The sequence below is a fragment of the Paramisgurnus dabryanus genome, chromosome 6 (assembly GCF_030506205.2).
Source record: "Paramisgurnus dabryanus chromosome 6, PD_genome_1.1, whole genome shotgun sequence".
Taxonomy (NCBI): domain Eukaryota; kingdom Metazoa; phylum Chordata; class Actinopteri; order Cypriniformes; family Cobitidae; genus Paramisgurnus; species Paramisgurnus dabryanus.
The window spans coordinates 37,210,469-37,223,339 of record NC_133342.1 but is presented as its reverse complement, the minus strand read 5'-3'; the positions used below and the strand labels follow the sequence as shown (position 1 = coordinate 37,223,339).

The following is a 12,871-nucleotide window of genomic DNA, read 5'->3' as shown; positions in this document are numbered from 1 at the left end:
ACATGGAAGTTGACCTTTGACCTGAGATATAGCCAAAAATTGTTCAACAAACTTCAAAATATCACTAGACATGTATCCAGATGTAATGAAACCCCCTTCCTCTGTTTTTGATATCAATATATAGAGATCTAATCAGCTTTAACATTTGTGTCAGACTTAAAGAAATTCAGGCATTCGTGAGATATTGAATTCACAAGTTCAATTATGGCCAACATTTTGATTTGTGAAGTCACAGTGACCTTCACCTTTGAACTCTGCTCCTCAAATAATTTGCACCCTAAACATTTATGACAAATTTGAAGAAATTCCCTAAAAGCAGTCTTTTTAGAGCTATCGCAAGGACTATTTATAGGCGCAATATGTTGTAAATTCATAGGGGGCGATAGAGAGCAAACCGTGTGTGTATCCAAGGTAAAAAAAAATATTGGTCCCTCTCATTTTTCCATCAATCTGAGGACCTCTTTAAAACTTAGAGAAAAGCCTATATTACAGCCATTGGAGGCCATTACAGTGAAAACATAGTGAGGACCGGCCTAAATGTCCTCACTTTGTAAAAAGGTCCTCACTCCAAAGGTTAAAAACTCACGCTGGTCCTCACAAAGATAGCCAAACAAACACACACACACACACACACACACACACACACACAAAAAGGCAGGCAGTCAGATGGTAAGTTTTATAATGTTTATAAATACACAGTTCTCACGAGAACGCAAGTCTGTTCTTTGTGTTCTTGGAATTGAGAAACAGCCATATACTCTCTTTAGCCAAGTCAAGTCAGTAGTTAAGTCTAGTCAAGTTTATTGTGAAGTCTTGTAAACAAAATCTTGGTGTTCTTGATATTGTCTTGACCTTTGATAAACAGGTAAATGCAAAGTTAAATCTAGTTTCTTTCAGTTAACACTCCTTCCTATGGTTAAGAACTTTTTAACATTTGCAGAGTTTGAGAGATTGATACATGCTTTTATCTCAGCACAACTACTGCAACTCAATGTACTGTATATAGGTATTAGCATATTAATCACCTACAAATGATACAAAACAAAGCTGCTAGACTTGACTGGCACCCACAAATATGGACATATAGTACTCCAGTCTTAGTCTCTTAGCATTGGTTGTCAGTGTGGTTCAGAATAGAGTTTACATTTTTACTTTTTGATTTTAAGGTTTTAAATGGACTAGCTCCATCCTATCTTGTGGATCTTTTGAGTACAAACACTCCAGTCAGACATTTAAGATCATCTCATCAGAATCTCTTACTGGTCCCTAGATCTAGGCTAAAGATAAAGGGTCTTTGGGCTTTTGTCATAGCCGGCCCTACGTTGCATACCCGATCTCTTTTAATCAACGAGGTCACATGGGCTTTTTGTCTAAACATTAATTTGCTGTATTGTCTTCGTGTTTTATTTTTATCTTACTGTTTTCTTTTTTTATTGATATTGTTCAGGACAATGGTCAACAACCGTTGTTTTTATTGTGCTTTATAAAAAATGTAACTGTTTTCTGTTGTTTTTTTTAATTGTATATAAAGTCAGTGTTCATCAAAGTCTGCATCTGGGTTTGTTCCTTAAAGGGGCCACTTTTTTAAGATGTCAAATAGATGGTGTCCCCAGAGCACATGTGTGAGGTTTTAGCTCAAAATACCAAATAGATAATTTATTATAACATGTTAAAATTGACACTTTGTTGGTGTGTGCAAAAATGTGCCGTTTTGGGTGTGTCCTTTAAAATGCAAATGAGCTGATGAAGTGCAAACACTGATCACAATGATGGTGGTTTGTTTCAATTGAAACTCAATTGTGCTGTGAATTATTTTTTTCTCCCTCTTTTTCTCTGCACTAAATGGCAGTGCTGTGATTGGATAGTGCAGATTAAGGGGGCAGTATTATTCTAATAAGAGCTCCTTAATGAAACGACCTATTTTTGTATGTGCTTGTAGAGAATGGTTTACCAAAACTTAGTTAATGGGTTGATCTTTTTCACATTTTCTAGGTTGATAGAAGCACAAGGGACCCAATTATAGCATTTAAACATGGAAAAAGTCTAATTTTCATGCCATGGCCCCTTTAATATCCATGACAGACACTGACGCATTTAGCGTAAGACTCACGCAATTGACCCCATTCTCACACCACACATCCATTTTCTCATGCAGGCTCATGCTCACCATTGCAATTCCCATTGGGTCTCATTCATGAAACACGAGCAGAACGAATTTTTGTGTAAATCGTTCGTAAAGTCCTTTTGGCTAACATTTTCGGATTCATGAAAATGTTCGTATTTTCCAAATGTTAGTTGATACGAAAGAAATCTACACCTGCTCCCAGCCACGCGTAAATTGTGTGTTTAACATCCGAACGTTTTGCTCATCAATAAGGCTGTATTTTAATTCACCGTAATCATGTACATATTACACAGCATTTTGTAAAAAATATTATACAGTAATTATATACGTTTTTTCTTTTAACTTTTATGATAAGCTCCAGTAATAGCATCTGCAAACGGAACACTTTAATCAAATAAATTATTGATTTCAATAGGGCTGGGCAAACGAAATTGTTAAGGAAATTGTTTCCTATAATATGGCCAAAATCAGGCATAACACATTTACGATGGCTAATATATAGATTTGGCAGAGCGCTGCGCAAAAGGCGTATTTTTAGAGACCGCGCAGACTTACTTGCCGAGAATGAAGACTGTCAATTAGTCGTTTCATACTACCCAGACCAGTTTTTTTGGGAAAAGGTAAATCTGCTCAAATGTAAACTGCTGGTGTATTTCCTCTAAAATTATATATTTTTTATTTTTGAATAAGATTTTTTCGAAGTTAACTAATTCATAGTTAACTAATGTGGAACTGTTTGATTAACAGATGAAATTTCATTAACAGCATCTGTAATGTGCTGCCAAGCTTCCTTTTTTAGGACCCGAGACGCCACTATGTATGCTTGAAAATAAAATTTGGCTTTTTGAATTAACTTCTGATAATAAAACTTCAATTTCTGCATCTGATACATTTTTCTTTTTCATTTGCTTTTAAGAAGACTAAAAGCTGAAAATCCTTCGTTTGGTGTCATAATATGATGCCCATATATAGTTGTCAGTCGGATTTAATGGGCGGGATTTATGGTAATTGAGAATAAGCGTGCACGCGCGTCCCATGTACGACTGATTGGAATTCATTAACAAATACACACATTTAACTATCAAATCTGACGTTTACGAAGTATTTGTGAATCAGGAAGAGAGTTTTCAGGAAGGTCTGTTTACGTGCAAATCACTCACATATTTACTCATATATTTACGAATGTTTCATGAATGAGACCCATAGAGTGTAATTAAAGTCACAAAAGAATTGCCTAAAATATCTTTAACTATAATTACTGTAAAACGCCTATCTCTATCTGGCCTGCCTCTATCAGCATATGAAAGTGCTCATCAAAATCAAAATGATGCGATGGACAACCATTAAAGAAGGTGGAGTTATTGCTTACAGAAGCCGAAGCACAAGCTACAAATTACAGAGCGAGTGCACGATTGCGTAATGGTGAAACACACGATGTAAGTAGCTTAACCAGTGCTTGCAGTATTGACACTTTTAAATTTAAGTGTACCTTCAATTTCTTTTGCGTGCCACCACTTCTCATGTTGCTGGTACTTTGCTCTAAAGAGTCAAAGGGCATTTCATGTTATGTGGCACTGCACAGAAGGTCTGGCAGTGAGGACATCAGAGTACAGCGAGAGCAAGTCGAAATATTACAAAATTGTCCACCTTTACCTTTGCTCTCGCGGTACTCTGATGTCGTACGCCGATCAGTCAGCGCCGCACCATATAAAGTCGAACACACAAAACGTCAAGGTCTGGATGAAAAGTAGAGACCTGCCCGGATTCCACGCATGCAGATACCCTCAGAAAACGGCAGATTTAATTAACCCTCACCTGCGTGTGCATGTTTGTAAGCAGTACAAGCCTGCGTGATGTTTACAAGCCTGCGTGATGTTTAAATAAAAGAGAAAAAAATCTATTGATATTTGAAATCTATAAACAATAATATATTTATTTACAAAATATAATTATATGCTTGAAATGCACATTATCTGTTGCTTTAGTTTAATATATATTATATTAAGTGCTCATTTGGTTTGGTGTATTTTGAGTGTGACAGTCCCTCTATTAGCACCAATCAATCACAAATCATCTGCAGTTATATACATTTTACAAAGACTAGTATTCATTAGATGTAAAAAAAACTTTTTTTGGCACTTTTATCAGAAGGATAGTAGAAGCATAATAGAAGTGCATAAATTAAATAATTACAGAGACTATAAGCTCCGGCATATAAACTCAGTAAAAGCTTTTATTTCAATTTAATTTCTAAAATATGATTTGTATTTTAAACCATTTTTCCGCAGTCTTTTCCAACAATTTAACACAGAAATAGATAAAATACACAGTATTATCAATTGGAAAATGGTTAGTTTTGTAAAGAACGTAGTAGAGAAAATATTCTTTAATAATCATTTAGTAAATAATAATTATAATAAAAATGACCCACCCCCGGTAAATCTCACTCCAAGCTGAACTCAAAATTTGACATCCCTGCTGACTGAAAGCATTTGTGCTGTCCTTGAGTGTGTCATGACTTCTGGGTGATCGATGGTGGTGTGTGGGGTATGTGTTTGTTTATTTACCTGTGGTGACGGTTCCTCATGTGTTCACTAACCCCGCCTGCTCGTTTCGGTAATTGTTCACCGGTGGTGTCTTGTTTACTTTTCCCTTTATATATTTCACACCGTCCTGTCTCTCGTTGCGCGCTCATTGTTTTGGTCACAGTCTTGCTACCCAGCCTTGTCTTGTCGGACGTTTCTGTGTATTCTCTCTAGTTACCTCAGGTTTGGCTTTCGGCGTCCAGAGATTCGTCTTCACCCGGGATCCTCTCGCCTGTGGATTATATTTGCCATCCTCATTGACTCTGTTTGTTTCCCGGAATCAGCTGGTTCACTTCGTATTCAGGCGGTACACCAGTTGCCTTCGGGTTTCTCCGGCTCTCTCCTTTTTGTGAGTGGTATATCCAGGTATCGCTCATTGTGGATTATATATCTCCATTGACTCTGTTTCTCGGAACAGCTGGTTCGCTTCGTATTCAGGCGGTACACCAGCCACTTCCGGGTTGCGTCAGCTGCATCCGCAGTGGATTACCTCCCGTCTGTGAACGTTGGATTTAACATCTTCCATCTTTGCCTTTTGAGTCGAGGGTATTGCCGTGTGTAGTTCTAGAAACATTGACTTTGCTCTGCATCTATCTCTTTTATAAATAAACATTGTTAACTTGCTATTGACTCTGAACCCTTCTTTGTGACAGAATGAGCGCGCCAACAATGGAGTCAGCGAGTTCGGAGAGTTTGGAGGTGCAGATCGTCCTTCACCAGCAGGGGGCAGTCATTGAACAGCACTCATCGTTGCTGAATGCAGCGGCCAGAGATTTCAGTCTTCTGTCTGAGCAACTAATGCAGTTAAGCAAACGGTTGGACCGAGTTGCCTCACTCGGTGAACTTCCATCTTACACCTCTGGGGGAGCCGCCTCGGCTGAGCGAGAGCCACACACGGCGACACCCCCTACCTATGACGGTGATCCTAATACCTGCCTGTCCTTCCTGCAACAGTGTTCTCTCGTCTTTGCGCTCCAGCCTCGTCGCTTCTCATCATCCACTTCCAAGGTGGCATTTGTACTGACGTTACTCACCGGGAGAGCGAGAGACTGGGGTATGGCTGCATGGGGGGCTAAGGCTCCATTAACGTTCTCTTTTGAGGCTCTAGAGAAGGAGATGTTGAGCCTATTTGACCGTTCACTCAAGGGAGACATGGCGGCAGCTGAACTGGTGAGATTTCGGCAATGTAATAACTCCGTCACTGATTTTGCCATCAAGTTTAAGACGCTTGCCATTAGCTGCAACTGGAACGACGCCGCCCTAAGAGCTCAATTTCTCGAGGGTCTCACACCTGCCATTCAAGACGAGATTGCACTCAGGGAACCACCCAAGTCACTGGAGGCTGCCATCGACCTGGCTTTGAGGGCTGGGACTCGTCATCGTCAAAGAGGTCTGCACCACTCTTTTCGTCATCTGCTATCTGAACCAGAGGAGTCTGCTGTTGGGATGCCCTCCGAGGAACCCATGCAACTTGGGAAGTTTCGCATCACTGCTGGGGAAAGGAATTATCTGTATTGTGGTAAGCCAGGACACATGGCGGCCACATGTCCGGTAAAAAGGTTCCTCCCGCCGATGAATTTGGGAGTCTCGGTGGGCGCATCGTCATTTAAATCTCCCGTAAGCAGTACCACACTACCCGTTATCGTTAATTCTTTTCATTCACAGGCGTTGCTGGATTCCGGTGCGGAGGCCTGTCTCTTGGATGCTGGGTTGGCCAAGTCCTGGGGTATTTATTTTATTTCTCTACCCTCCCCCTTGTCTGCCTGGACTTTGAAGGGTCAGCATATGGCTGTGATCACACACCGCACACCCCCTGTAAGTTTGTTTGTTTCTGGCAATCATCGTGAGGAGATTGAATTTTATCTTTTAGAGGATTCACAATCGCCTGTCATTCTAGGGCATGACTGGCTATCCAAACATAATCCTCACCTTGATTGGCAGAACAACGTTGTGTTGTCTTGGAAGTCTTCGTGTTATGTTTCATGTCTTGGTCCTGCTTCCTCTCCTGTCTCTTGTTCTGTTTCGCAGGTTCCGGCTGTCGATCTCTCAGGGGTCCCGGCGGATTACTCGGATCTGCATCAGGTATTCAGTTAAGCCCGAGCTACTTCTCTGCCTCCTCACCGGTCGTATGATTGTGAGATCAAACTCCTTCCCAACACTTCTCCGCCTAAGAGTCGTATTTTTTCCATTCTAAACCTGAAAGAGAGGCTATGGACAAGTACATTAGTGAAGCTTTAAGAGCCGGTCTCATTCGCCGCTCCTCGTCTCCAGCCGGTGCTGGATTTTTCTTTGTTAAAAAGAAAGACGGGTCTCTTCGTCCGTGCATTGATTATCGAGGATTGAATGACGTTACTGTTAAGAATAAGTACCCCTTGCCATTAAAGGGCGTGTTGCAGGTTAACCACCACTGTCGATTAATGGGTACATAAATCACTCAAGATATGTGTATAATTTTTAAAATGTCTCAAAAATGATCTTAAAGAACACTTTTTTTTACGTTTTTGGTATTAACGTTTTTTTTACGCAATTCTGCGATGACGTCACGCTGGGGAGAAGTGGAGAAAGCCTCAGCCAGAGCCATAGAGATAGATGAGACATTTATTGCTGTTTAATACTTGCGTATACAATTTGGAAATCATATATACATCGTAGGAAATATATAATGTGTTATACTGCAAAGATACCATGTTAATTATTATTTATGATATCTGTGGAGATAAATAAAACTTCGCAAATCTGCTGATTTGATCCATTCATGTCCTGACCACCAGGCTAGAGATTTTTAAACATCCTTTATCCACACTTACTAGTCTATCAAATAATATCTCAAATATATTGTTTTGTGAAATAAAAGGATGCTTTGTTATATTGTTTATGCGATTATAACGAATCACACGATCATTTTATACGCAGCAGTCAGCAGCTGCAGCACACTCGGATCCGACCGCATACATACTGTAATAAACAGGCGTTCGGCGGCTTTTTACATCACGACAGACTATGCCATTTGAGGAGGAACCGCTCATTGATCACCGTATTTTTATAAATCCTGTACATGTTTGGACCTGCCGAACAGGTTGAGCACTTTCATATACTTTGTTGAGCAGAGAGGCTGCACTTTGACCAGCGGGCTGCGGGAACCGGACGCACATCACGCCGCCAGACGGTGTTGTTAACTCGAAATGTATAACTATTATCAGATCGACCCACCGGGAAAGTCCCGACTCTGCCGATTGCCATTCCGCTACTGGCTGTAAGAAAGTGAGTGCGTTTGGGTCGCTGGTCCCCGCGAACAGATGTGACGTGCCTCACTCACCTTCCTGGATTAGAGACATGCTGCCAAAACCGTTTGTGCTGAAGATCGCATAAAGTTACACCCATTTCAGGCAGGATCATGGACCCCCTCAAGCCAGCATGCACGAGTATGTTAATTGTTTGTTTACTTTCTACACGAAGATATGCTAACGTTATGCTATCTGGCTGTCTGCCTATCTCTCTATACTAGCCTATCCATCTGTCTGTCTGTCTGTCTGTCTGTCTGTCTATCTATCTATCTATCTATCTATCTATAATCTGCGCTATCAGAACTGTACTTTACTCGTCTTTCTATAGTCATTCTCAATGCTCTCAATGCGGCTTTGGTAAATTCTCTCCCAAGCGTGACGTCATACAGTGCGTTGTGGGGGAAAGGAGAATCATTGCAAGCCGCTGTACTTTTTCATACTTTTTCGGGTTTTGTGATACCCAACAACATAAAATACAATGGATAACACTTTAAATGGTTATTACAAACAAGCAAGTTGCACAAATTCGTAAAAAAAAAAACCTGCAAAACACACTTTAATGTCATCAGCTTTCGAGTTGTTACAGGGAGCGCACGTGTTGACCAAGTTAGATCTGCGCAACGCTTATCACTTGGTACGTATTAAGGAGGGCGATGAGTGGAAGACAGCCTTTAATACACCTTCAGGACACTGGGAATACTCTGTTCTGCCGTTCGGGCTTTGTAACGCTCCGGCTGTCTTTCAGACCATGGTCAATGAAGTGCTGGGTGACATGATTAACAGATTTGTCTTTGTGTATCTCGATGACATTCTCATCTTTTCTTCCTCCATGCAGATACACACCCAGCATGTTAGCATGGTTTTGCAACGGCTATTAGAGGATCAACTTTTCGTTAAGGCGGAGAAGTGCGAGTTCCACAAGCAGTCGGTTTAATTTCTGGGTTTTGTTATTGCAGAGGGGGAGATTCTTTTCTTTGATCGTTTTAACTTCACCCTCTCGTACCAGCCTGGCTCGAAGAATACAAAACCTGACGCTCTCTCCCATCTGTTCGAAAAGTCTGATTCCGAGCGGACTGAGACCATTCTCCCAGAGGGGAGAGTGGTCAGTGCCCTCGTATGGGGTATCAAACAGCGGGTGAGAGAGGCCGGCCGGGAGGGGGAAGTTCCCGAGGGGTTTCCAGCGGGTCGCCTATGGGTTCCTGAGCGGTTACGTTCCGATGTCATCTGGTGGGGTCACGAGTCCAGATTTGTCGGCTATCCAGGTATTCGGAGAACGTTGGCTGCCGTCCGTCAGCGTTTTTGGTGGTCTTCTATGACCACGGACGTCAGACAGTTTGTATTAGCCTGTTCGGTTTGTGCTCATAATAAAGCATCTAATTTACCTCCTGCTGGTCTGCTTAAATCTTTGCCCGTGCCCTCCCGCCCCTGGTCTCATATAGCCATTGATTTTGTCACCGGCTTACCGGCATCTAATGGTAACACTGTTATTCTAACTGTGGTGGATCGCTTTTCTAAGACAGTTCATTTTATTCCCCTACCCAAGCTTCCTTCTGCCAAGGAGATGGCTCAGGTTTTGATCAATCACGTCTTTCGGTTACACGGTATTCCGACTGATGTAGTGTCAGATAGGGGTCCTCAGTTCATCTCTCGTTTTTGGCAGGAGTTTTGTAGACAGATTGGTGCTACGGCCAGCTTGTCTTCTGGTTATCACCCACAGACCAATGGGCAGTGCGAACGGGCTAATCAGGATCTCGGTAGAACGCTTCGCTGTCTGTCGTCACAATATCCGAATTCCTGGTGCGATCAGCTCCCGTGGGTTGAGTATTCTCATAATTCTCTTCCCGTTACGTCTACTAATATGTCCCCGTTTGAACTTTCCATCGGTTATCAACCCCCCATTTTTCCATCACAGGAGCCCGAGGCAGCGGTTCCGTCTGCGTTAGCTTTCGTGCGCAGGTGCAGACGCACTTGGAGGAGTGCTAAGACACTTTTACTATCTAATTCCAGACGAACCAAAGCTGCGGCTGATCGTCATCGGCGACCTCCACCCCGTTATGTTTGTGGTCAAAGGGTATGGCTTTCTACCAAGGATCTGTCTTTCCATGAGCCTTCTCGTAAGCTGGCTCCGCGATTCATTGGGCCATACAGCATTTCTAAGGTCATTAATCCGGTGACGGTAAAGCTTAAGTTACCCCTTTCTCTTGGTCGGGTTCACCCTGTTTTTCATGTATCCAAGGTTAAACCTGTGATATTTGCTCGCAATAACCCTCCTGTCTCTGCCCCTAACCCCCCCGCCCCTCGTCTAGTGGATGGTGCCCCTGTCTATACTGTTAAGAGGTTACTAGATTCTCGCCGCAGGGGCAGAGGTTTTCAGTATCTAGTGGATTGGGAAGGATACGGTCCGGATGAGAGGTCTTGGGTTCCGGCTCGGGATATACTGGATCCTGATCTGATCGAGGACCTCCGTCGGCGACAGGGTGAGTCTCCTGGTCCGTCTGGTGCCGGCCTTGGGGGGGAGGCTACTGTCATGACTTCTGGGTGATCGATGGTGCTGTGTGGGGTATGTGTTTGTTTATTTACCTATGGTGACGGTTCCTCATGTGTTCACTAACCCCGCCTGCTCGTTTCGGTAATTGTTCAGCGGTGGTGTCTTGTTTACTTTTCCCTTTATATATTTCACGCCGTCCTGTCTCTCGTTGCACGCTCATTGTTTTGGTCACAGTCTTGCTACCCAGCCTTGTCTTGTCGGACGTTTCTCTGTATTCTCTCTAGTTACCTCAGGTTTGGCTTTCTGCGTCCAGAGGCTCGTCTTCACCCGGGATCCTCTCGCCTGTGGATTATATTTGCCATCCTCATTGACTCAGTTTGTTTCCCGGAATCAGCTGGTTCACTTCGTATTCAGGCGGTACACCAGTTGCCTTCGGGTTTCTCCGGCTCTCTCCTTTTTGTGAGTGGTATATCCAGGTATCGCTCATTGTGGATTATATATCTCCATTGACTCTGTTTCTCGGAACAGCTGGTTCGCTTCGTATTCAGGCGGTACACCAGCCACTTCCGGTTTGCGTCAGCTGCATCCGCAGTGGATTACCTCCCGTCTGTGAACGTTGGATTTAACATCTTCCATCTTCGCCTTTTGAGTCGAGGGTATTGCCGTGTGTAGTTCTAGAAACATTGACTTTGCTCTGCATCTATCTCTTTTCTAAATAAACATTGTTAACTTGCTATTGACTCCGAACCCTTCTTTGTGACAGAGTGTATATGAATGAAATATTAAAGGACTTTAAAATTACACTTTATGTAGTATTGCAAATTGCACATACATACACAGCTTAAAACAAATGACATACCCACTGGGTTGTTACAACCTAACAAAAAACAAGCCCTACCCATAAGATGCTTGGGTTAGACTGTCACCCTGTAGTGTTTGATTAAAAAAAAACATGCATCTTTGGGTTTGTTCATTTTTACCCATCGTTGGTTTGCAAAAAAAAAACACAGTTTAGTTACTTTAAATCCAATGTTTTTACAGTAGCAGATCACTCCAGGACATTTCAACAACACTTAAGAGTAAACCGAATTAAAGACCTACTGTACCTGTAATAAGCCAAAGAATGACCAGAATGAACTTCAAACTGGCTGTCTGTATACCAAACAAATGTGATGTTTCATTTCTCAGTATCTTCATCATGTCCCTGTTGATTTTTATTGGTTTGTTAAAAATTAAACATGAAGGAGACCCACACCTAAATGAGATCACCTGTCATTATGAGTCTATTCACAGTGTGTTAAACATTTATAGCACCTCTCACTTCCTGAATCTCATTTCTGGTTTCTTCTGACAATAGTTTCCAAACAGGCTGATACACATAATGTATACTAACTTACAAATGACAAAGTTTAACCTTCAAATTTTCCTTATGAAGTTTTTGCAGTATCATTTTAATTCTTTATAAGAATCATTTCACATCATTTTTTTTTTTAATCAAGGGTCTTTCAGAAAACTATGAATACATTTTCGGCATTACATCTTCAAAAGTGTAAAAGCTTTCTACATCGCTCTTGAAATATGTTGATGTCATATGCCGATCAGTGAAGTGAAACACGTCACACAGTAAAATCCCAGGTGTTAAATAAACACTGCTTGGTGTATATATAATCCACTCCCAGATGGGTGTTTTAAAAGACTGGTGTTAAAAATATAACACTGAAGCAGTGTTAAAGTTAACGAGATAATGAGTGATGATTAAGACATTAATGGTGAACACCTGCTGGTCATTCTGTTTCAAATTAACTAAATTTTCCTGGAATTTTTTTCTGGAGAAAGTAATACTAAAATGATGAAGAAAGACAAAATGCAATAGATGAATACAGCGAAATCCGTATTAAATGAACATTGTTGGGTGTATGACTCCAAAAGCTGCAATCTTTCACGGTTGCCTCTCTATCATCATCTCTATTAAAAAAAAAACTAAAATTATAACTTGCAGCATTATTTTCTAAACTGGGTTTAACTTCTAAACTGCTGTTAGAACAAAAAACAAGTGCTCAACTATTCCAGCATCCACACACGCGCTTTAGTAGACAAATCTTCTTTCTGACATGATGTAATCACAGAATGTATCACATTAAATCTTAAGTTTGTGTTTGTTATAGGTTCATTTGAAGTCACCATTACTGTGATTAATGTTTCCTTTAGTTAGGCATTTGTCCTTTAACCGTCACTAAACTAATTTTCCTCTTTTAGCATTTGTAACATTGTTTTATTAAGACTGCTTGTTCATTGCTTGATGTAGAGGGAAAACTTTTCATAGCATCTGAGGTTGTTTATGTATATTATACTCTACCAATCATTAAAGGAATATTCCAGTTTCTTAAAA

At 41.3% G+C, this 12,871-nt stretch overlaps 1 protein-coding gene across 2 annotated transcripts in view; it reads right to left on the bottom strand.

Moving 5' to 3' along the window:
- Positions 1-11,741, bottom strand: part of LOC135767072 (uncharacterized) — a 56,974-nt gene extending 45,233 nt beyond the window's left edge. For both annotated transcript variants that reach the window (XM_065276671.1, XM_065276672.1), the window contains exon 1: positions 11,589-11,741. In XM_065276671.1, the coding sequence (XP_065132743.1) occupies positions 11,589-11,682 (94 nt within the window). In that variant the 5' untranslated portion in view covers positions 11,683-11,741. The remainder of the gene's footprint in view (positions 1-11,588) is intronic.
- Positions 11,742-12,871: the final 1,130 nt, after the last annotated feature.